The sequence below is a fragment of the Cebus imitator genome, unplaced genomic scaffold (genome assembly GCF_001604975.1).
Source record: "Cebus imitator isolate Cc_AM_T3 unplaced genomic scaffold, Cebus_imitator-1.0 Scaffold595, whole genome shotgun sequence".
NCBI classification, from domain to species: domain Eukaryota; kingdom Metazoa; phylum Chordata; class Mammalia; order Primates; family Cebidae; genus Cebus; species Cebus imitator.
The window spans coordinates 282,078-291,647 of record NW_016107910.1 but is presented as its reverse complement, the minus strand read 5'-3'; the positions used below and the strand labels follow the sequence as shown (position 1 = coordinate 291,647).

At 33.0% G+C, this 9,570-nt stretch overlaps 1 protein-coding gene across 1 annotated transcript in view; it reads right to left on the bottom strand.

Moving 5' to 3' along the window:
• Positions 1-9,570, bottom strand: part of RPS6KA6 (ribosomal protein S6 kinase A6) — a 129,834-nt gene that overhangs the window by 70,881 nt on the left and 49,383 nt on the right. The window contains 2 exon segments of the mRNA XM_017516582.2: positions 2,866-2,903; positions 3,187-3,293. Coding sequence (XP_017372071.1) covers positions 2,866-2,903; positions 3,187-3,293 — 145 coding nt within the window.

Sequence of the window (9,570 nt, the reverse complement as noted above, 5' to 3'; positions counted from 1 at the left end):
ACTCAGCTCAAGTACTATGTGATTTACATTTCTAACTACTGTACATTTTTCTTCTCCTCTCTTTATAGAAGTTACTTCTAAATTATGTCTCTCAGATAACACATTATAGGCTGGGCACAGTGGTTCACACCTGTCACCCCAGCACTTTGGGAAGCCATGGCAGGAAAATTGCTTGAGGCCAGGAGTTCAAGACCAGCCTGGGAAATACAGCAAGACTCCGTCTCCACACATACACACACATACAAAATAGCTGGGTGTGGTGTCACGTTTCTGAAGTCCCAGCTACCCAGAAGGCTGGAGTGGGAGGATGGCTTGAGCCCAGGAGTTCAAGGCTGTAATAAGCTGTGATCATGCCACTGCCCTAAAGCCTGGGTGACAGAGTAAGACTCTATCTCTTAGAAAAGTAAAATTTTAAAAATGCAACAGATTATAGCAATCACAGATCAAATAAATTCTCTATTCAAGTTATACTTTTTAATGAGATATTATGATTAAATATTTTTTCTAAATAGACAAGTCATATTATAAATATTACAAAGTTATTTTTATATAGGCTATGGGAGGGATTTTATATATACTATGGGAAGGATGAAGGATTTCAGAAAAAAACTTAAGTCTTATAATAATCTATAATATAAATAATACATTAGCAAGGAAGTAGATACTGGGGGATATCCACTCTCATTCTACTGATCTGCTGTAACAATGATAATCTCAGAATGAAGCCAATCAGACCCAAAGCACAGTTATAACAGGAACCTTTCTATACTTCATTGTAATTTCAGAGTAGCCTGTCATTCTAGATATTAGGCCCATTCCTTATGTATGGAGAATTTTTAAAGTACACAGGTGAAAAGAAAAAAAAAGTAGTATTGCCATTCTCCTGCAATTATTGTTGGAAAACAGAATGCTAGCAAAGACCCTCCCTAGGTGAGACATTCTAAAATCACAAGAGCCTGCACACAGCCCCCTGGTATCAATGGCAAATTGCAATCAATCTGGTATTTGTAACTGTAGTATTCAAAATGGAAGCAAAGAAGGAGATAGAAACATGTAGGAGGGAGAAAAGATATACAGGAGGTTAAGAAAGAAAGCAAAGACAAATTAAAGAGAAAGAGAGATAAAGAATACAAATTAAAGGAAACGTTGTAAAAGAACTCTTAAACCAACGTATGCCTAGTGTTCCACTACTGGAACACCATTTATATCCTACTGCTCAAGGTCATCATCAATGTCTGATTGCAAAAATTCAAAAACTTGCAGCCTTAGGCATAAATGGGTTAAAATACTTGCTGTGAATGGTCATACTTTAACCAACCTCACTGGAATACTGGCAGAGTAAACCCATAAATGTACTACTCATTATAAAATCTTGAATTAGGTTATAATCATAAAACTGTAAATTATCTAATATTCATTATTGTATACATTCTTTAAAAGAAATGTTTGTGCCATTGTAAGAAAAATAAATTGAATTGTAAAAAAAAGAAAACTATAAATCATATTTCTTCCTGTTACATGCTTTGTGTCTTTTGCTTATAAATTAATATTGATCCTATCTATTCTTCCCTCTTCAGACAGTTTAAGTCTCTAAAATCTATCAAAAGCAGAATTAAAATGAGAATACTAAATATAAATCAACTTGGCATCATTATTTACCTAATTAACCTTAATGTAGCAGAGAGAGAAAAGTCGTTTTTTTCTACTCTTTTTCCCACCTCCCTGTCTCACTTCTGACAAAAGAGATATATTTAAGCAAAAATGAAAAGAAGAATTAATTTTTAATTATCTTTTTAATTGCGACAAAATAAAAATTTATATATTATATAAAAATCTCAACACTCTACTGTTCCCTACTGTTATTTTCCTTTCCTTTCCCTCTTTAAACATCTTCGAACCCACATCATTTCTTTTGTACATGCAAAAGAGAATCAAGCTATGAATCAGTAAGAGTCACTAAACTTTATTTGAACTTTTTCATATTTATGTCAACTTTTGAGGTAATAGTTTGACACTTTATTTTTGCATTGATGCAGTATCACAAGAATTTAAAGCAACTTACCTTTAAACTGTATCTATTTAAAATTATCAGTAAAGACCACATCTTCATTTTATCTCTGTTCTAACATTCAAATAATAAAATATGGAATTGACTATCTATTGAAAACACATTTTGAGATTGGCTCACTTAGCACAATGCCCTTGAGATCCATCCAAGTCGTTGGATATCTCAACAGGTCTTCCCTTCCTTTTTACTCCTGAGTAGTATGCCATCACATGAAGTCTGACAGTTTGTATTTATCCATTTCCCTTTTGAAGGATATTTGGGTAATTTCCAGTCTTGGGCTATTACAAATAGAGTTGCTATGAACATTCATATATAGGCTTTCATATATAGGTTTTTATTCATATATAGGTTTTTATTTTTCTAGGATAAATGCTCAGGAGTGTGACTCCTGTATGCTTCTATTTCTATGTCACTCTTAAAATAACAAAATTATAGAGATGTAGAACATATAAGTGGTTGCCAGGAGTTAGGGAAGGTGGAGGGAAGGTTGCCACTATACTTCAAACATGATGACTACTTGTGATACATTTTTCTGTCTAGACTCAAACTAAGATGATGTATTGTTACCTAGAAAGCTAAATGTCATTTCTTAGCGTATCTAATGTACAATTTTTTCATATTACAATTAGAACATATTGAGAACATCTAACCATTGAATAACATTTAATTCACTAAACAGATGAATAAATGGCAAATCAAATTCAGAAAGATAAAAAAACAGGTTTAGACAAATTTGTATTAAAATAATAAAAAATATTAATCAAGTGGCTAAGGGTATAATAAGAAAATCTGCCTACCTGTTAATTTGATATGTCCTATTTCATCAAGCAAAATGCTGTAAATCAAAATTCACATTCAACAAGATGGAATAAAATATTTTACATAAAACATTTACATAAAAATCATAAAACTAAGATAGGTCAGTATTTAATATATTAATTTTTTAAAAATGATTAACTTAAAGTCAATGTATGTCTTACAAAGATTACTTTTTACAAAGAAGTTTCATACAATTCATATAGAATTCCCTATAATATTTAAAAGACCTAACAGAGTAAGACAAAAAGTAGTTCCAGAAATATAGACAACATGAATACAAAAGAAGAATACAGCTTTACTTTTCTGGCTTCAGGTCTCTATAAACAATTCCTAATTGGTGCAGATGATCCAAAGCAAGGGCCAGTTCTGCAAGGTAGAATTTCACATCTTCCTCTGTAAACAGAACCTAGAATAAAATAATGATCTATCATTTGATCTTTCTTTCAATATTCAGCATATTTAAAAGCAGTTCGTTAAAAATGAGAAGACAGACAAATTTAGGAAAATAATAAGATAATAAGCATAGTCAATTCTTATTTGACTGGTATAATTATTAGCAATACCAGAGAAATAAGATTTCCACATAGATGAAACTAAACTCTTTGCATGTGTATCTTCAATATTAACCACTTTAATGTAAATCTTTCTAAAACATTATGTTGTTTGTGTATCTTCTCACACTAAATGCACAGCACGAGATTCACCCTTTTTAAAGTGACTCAGTGTCGTAACATCAATGTTAATTTTAGTATTTTGCTATAATATAGTAACACCCTTGGGAGATTTGAAATATAGAAGATATTTTGTTTTAGCACTGGGAATTCCACTATTTCTACCATTCTCTCTTTTGCTGGCTACTATCATTTCTCAGAACTTTCACTATTAGAGGCTCTACAAACCCAAAGTTTTTACTACACTGACAGAAGCTTTTAATTAGTAACTCTTATCTTACACAAAATTCTGAACTCATCTCTAACCTAAGGGGTGGATCCAAGCCTCTTCTGTTAGTAATGTATATGAGTGTAATGGCACTGTATTACTCAATCTTTTTGTGACTGGAAATAGGGCTGCTATGATGAAGTGAAGAGTAAAGAACTTGAAAACAGCATTGGCAGTGTAATATAAGAAATGTCTCTTAACCCCCTGGGCTTCAGTTTCTAAATCTGTAAAACAGGACAATATCTGCTGTGTATACCTAACAAGGTTGTTATAGGAAACAAATCAATTTATGTGGAAAAAAGCTTTGTAAACTTTAAAATACTAAAAATATATATATGTGTGTGTGTGTGTGTGTGTGTGTGTGTGTGTGTGTGTGTAGCCATAAGGTATTAATATTATAGGTTTACATATAAATTCATTCACAGTGAGTATTCATTTACATATAGAATTGGACACTAATCAACCATTAGATATAATTTTTAAGGTTTAGCAAGAACTCCAGATTGGCAAAATCAAATATTTTTCTAAAACTGGGTTATTTTCATAAAGAAACATCTGGGTTAAAAAGGCTAAAAACTGCATAAACTACATGTCATAATAGCTTACAACTTTCTGTCCACTTACAATTATGACCACTGCATTTCACAATGTAGATCCACGTTACTAGCAAAATTGTAGAGAATGAGTAGTTAATAACTTCTGATATGCCAACTACTTTCTTAAATGATCAATAGAAAAACAAAGACTGTTCATTATCTAAGTTTTGGGAGCATTAATTTTTATATTATAATGGTAAAAGTATAAAAACATCACTTTAACTTGACTTTTATTAAGAATAAAAATAATAGTTGCCTATTCAACATCTAAACAAGGACGATAATGTTCTCTGAAAGTTAATACATAAGAAAACCCTAAATAAAAATTATTCAAAACTAAATTAGGAAAAAAAAAACTTTGCCTAGGTTACAGCTAATGGCAAGTCTATCACATTGTCATGAAGTTGTTTTGGTGGAAAGCCTAATGATAGATGCAAATAAAACCTTGCTAAGTAGCAATTATGTGCTAGGCACTGTACAATCATTATGCTATTATATTTTCCAAACTCTATGAGGTAGGTATTAGGAACATCTTGCAAACGGAGAAAGAAACTCAGAGTAATTAAGTAACTTGCCCAAAATAACACAGCTAGTAAGGAGGAGGCCCAAGACATGAACTCAGGGATACTTGTCTGTAAGAATGAACTCTTCCCCAGAAGCCACTTCTGCCACATGCTATGCTGCAATGTTTGCTTTTCTAAAAAAAAAAATTTTAGGTTCACTACCAATAATGCTTTCCAACCTACTATTCATCCTACTCATAAATCCCCCCCACAAAATGAACATTATCCTAACCTCCAGTACTCTTGATTTAAGCACTTTTAATATTTTGCCATCTGTTTTTCAAATTATTTATGCACATCTGCATGTGAATGTGTCTACGAATGTGTTCTAATACAGTTGAAGTCATGCTACTATATAAGTACTATTTAGTGGCCTCCTTTATCCCCAGTTAATATTATATCATAAGCATTTTTCTATGTCTTTAAAACTTATTTGTAAAGTTTTCAATAGCTGTACAATACTACCATAACAATTCACCATAATTTACCTAAACATTCCCCTTCTTGGCATTTAGGTTATTTCCAGATTTTCACTATTTTAAATAATTCTACAATATGCATGCATATGTACATCTTACTGATATTTATGATTATTTCTTCAAAATGGATTAAGAAATTTAAAAAAAAAAGGAAATACTGGGTCAAGGAGCATAAATATTCAGATTCCTGACATACACAACAAAATTATTTTCCAAAAAGGTTATAGTAATTTTCACTCCCATCAGCAGTTTATGAAAGCATTTGTCTTACCACATCCTTGATAGTATGGAATATGCCCTGTAAAAAGCCTTTTCAAATTTGATGTGTGAAAGTGGCATCATTTTTTAAATTTAAGTTTTGACTTTTAGGCTGAACATTGTTTTTCATGTTTAGTAGTCTATTTTCTTGTGAATTATCAGTAATGTTTGTGCCTATTTTCTATTACTGTTTTGTCAATTGGTATAAGTCAGTTAAATATTAAAAATGTCAGTTTTCCATCATATTAGCTGCAAATATTTATCCAATTTTCTGCTAGTTTTTGATGTTCAGTAATCCTTAATTTTATGTAGTCAAATGTATAGATTATTTATGCATTATTTTCCTTCATTATTTTAATGTTTAAAGAGACATTTTCCATCCAAGGGTCAACAAAATATTTAGTTGCATTTTATTTCAGGGTAACTGTTTTTCCAGATTTAGCTCTTTTACGTAAGTACAATTTATTTTTGTATATGGTAGAGATGGCATTTTAAAATGAATTTTTGAAATATTTAAGCAATTTATCAAATACTGTTTACTGAACAATCTCTTTGCCACAATTTGTGATTCTTCCTTTATCATAATGATACATAGTAAGTCATATATAACAGGATATTTTGGGGCTATATAGTATTTTTCCAATCTTGTGTTGATACTATAATGTTTTGCTTATGCATGCTTTATAAATTTTTAAACAAGAGGATTTGGGGGGGGCAACATGTGAGGATCACTCAAGCCCAGGAGTTTGAGGTCAACCTGGGCAACATAGTAAGAGCCCATCTCTACTGAAAAAAAGAAAATGGCCGGGTATAGTGGAGCATGCTTCTGTAGTCAGCTACTCTGGTACCGGAGGCATGAAGATCACTTGAGCCTGGGAGGTTGAGCCTGCAATGAGTCAGGATAGTGCCACTGCACTCCGACCTGGTGACAGAGCAAGATACTATCTCAAAAACAAACAAAAATGTTACTTCTTTGCATATGCTTATTTTTCAAAGCAAACTATAAAATAATTCTGTCAACTTCAAAGAAACAAAAATCCCTATTGCAGCTTTATTTGGAATTTTGTTAAGCCAATAAATTAATTTTAGAAGAACTGACAGCTTTACAATAATCAGCCATACATTCTACTACATTTTCTTGATATAAGCAAAATAGAGCATGGCTTAAGAATTATGTTTGTTTACTTGTGTATTTGTGTGTGTATATGTGTGTATGTACATTCTGAGGAAGGAAAATCTCGGTAGGTATCTTTCCCTTTAAAATACAAATGACATACAGTATAAGATTCTTTAAAACATACAAAAATGTACTTTAAAAGTATTTTCTAAGGCATAAAAACATGTCCTCATTTTGGATTATTTAACATTTTTTGTACACACAAGTGAAGTATAACCAACAAACATCTAATTATTAATAAGCTGTCTGCAGAAGTAATCATTGAATCATTTTTTAAAAGACTGCTCAATCAATGTACTAATTTATTATCTTTTGGGTAATGCATTCAAAATGCTTGCTCTTACCTAATATTCCAGACTTAGGAATCAAAACTTACTGACTGCATCTCTGTGCTAGTATGGGTTTAGATAGTCCCACATCGAGAATGGAGGTCTGAAGAGTTTAAAAGAAAATTAGAAATGACTACAAGAATTTCTCAAACATATTTGTGACACTTCTAAAATCTAATGCAAGAAATCATGAATAATGGAGCCTTATGATACTGTTGTCCTTCTATGCCTTGGTACCAGTTTTTAACAAGGTCCTTTAAAGATCCTCCTTAGAAGGGGGTCCTAGAAAATCCCTATCACATACTAGTTTATGTTCTATAGTGAAAAATATACCAATAACACACTCTATGCTCATGTATCACACATTCTACACTGGAAATAGACAGATATAAGCCAGACATCTTAGCCACTTAAGCACTGGCTAGCATACCAGAAACACACTATTCCTTTATCACTGCAAGTTTCAGAGCTCTGGAAATCAGCAGTAGCTCTCCCACACTCTACACTGTCAATTCTGGAAGTGAGACATTGAACTACTATCACCCAATTAAAATGCTACTCCCAGATTACTAAAGATAAAATGAAACAGACAAAGACAGGATTTAATCTCATGCCTGAAAAATCTAAATCACAGGACACAACATATGAAATGATACTTTTCAAGACACTGGACATCAGGTAACAAAGGACAATGAATACTGAGAGACAGGGAACAGATGACATTTGCCCCACAACTGCCCTATCTTACTACCTGGAAAGAGTTTCCAAGTGGTAGTACAGGGAGGCCTAAGTCAGGTGGAGCCTCAGAGACTTCCTGAGTAGATAAGCCAGAACAGAAAGTCTCAGAGAAGGAGACAAAATTCACAGGATCAAGTACTAGAGAAGAGAAAATTGTACAAAGAGAACTCTGTGGATATGTAGACAGTCTCCTTCAAGTATTCAGCAGAGAAATACTCAGTACATGTGAGTGAGGACATTACCCTAAACCAGGAAAAGAAGGAAGGGTTAGAGAAACCAATCCATGAACTCAATATGGGTCAGGAATAGTTCCTGTGGCCTTCGACCAGAGCAGAAAATTTCATAATTCATAAGACAGCAGATAAAGTAATCAGAAAGATTTTGCTGCAGTAGTGGGACAAAATTAACCCTGGACTGAAAGCTGTGTTGATCCAATCTAATAAACTTTAAAAAGTAAGATCTATAAGGACCAAACTAGTTTTATATCTCAGAACAAAGTTCAATAATAGTTCCATAAATACAAAAATGTTCATCATCTTAACAAGGTAAATGTCACAATCCAATAAAATGTCTGCCTCCAATAAAAAAATGTCAATTATGGGCTGGGCACAGAGGCCCATCCCTGTAATTCCAGCATTTTGGGAGGCTGAGGTGGGCAGGTCACCTGAGATTAGGAGTTTGAGACCAGCCTGGCCAACACAGTAAAAGCTCATCTCTACCAAAAAATACAAGAATAAGCTGGGCTGATTGTGCACCTGTAGTCCCAGCTACTCAGGAGGTTGAAGCAAGAGAATCACTTGAACCCAGGAGGCAGAGGTTGCAGTGAGCTGAGATCACGCCACTGTACTCATGCTGGGACAACAGACTGAGACTCCTTCTCAGATAGATAGATAGATAGATAGATAGATAGATAGATAGATAGATAGATAGATAGACAGACAGCCAGCAATAGAGATAGAAATCGATAGAGACAGAGATAGAGTAAATTATGGATCTGAGGAGACTACCCAAGCCCAAGCCTAGGAAAAGAAAAACCCACTCAACTCACAAAGGACTGAGATAGGTCCTATTTCCAAAAGTGACAGTGAAAAGCCTCATAATTCAAAGAATGTTTGTTAGAGTACTAAGAAAGGACATGCTTCAATACTGGGGATAAATTAATCCTAAACTAAATACTTCCCTGGTCCTACCTGACAAAGCTTAAAAGCAAGACTCAAAAAGATCAAAGTGTTTATAAGAAAATTAACTGTAGCCTGGAAAAAAAGCTAAATACTATTTATGTGAAAATAAAAGTATCTAGTATGCAAGAAAATTAAATCCACAATGCCGACTATCCAGTAAAAATGACTACGTAGGTATAATGCCATTGAAATACAGAACAAGGCACAGAGAGTATTTAAACAAATGAGTATGGCTGTGTTCCAATAAAACTATATTTACAAAGAAAAGTACTGACCAAATTTAGCCTGAAGACCATAGTTTATTGACCTCTAAGTTAAAACTTATACTACAAATCCTAAGGCAACTATTAAATTACACAACAAAGTGTTATAGATAATATTTACAAGCCAGATGCAGAAATAAAAATAAATTTAAAACAGAAG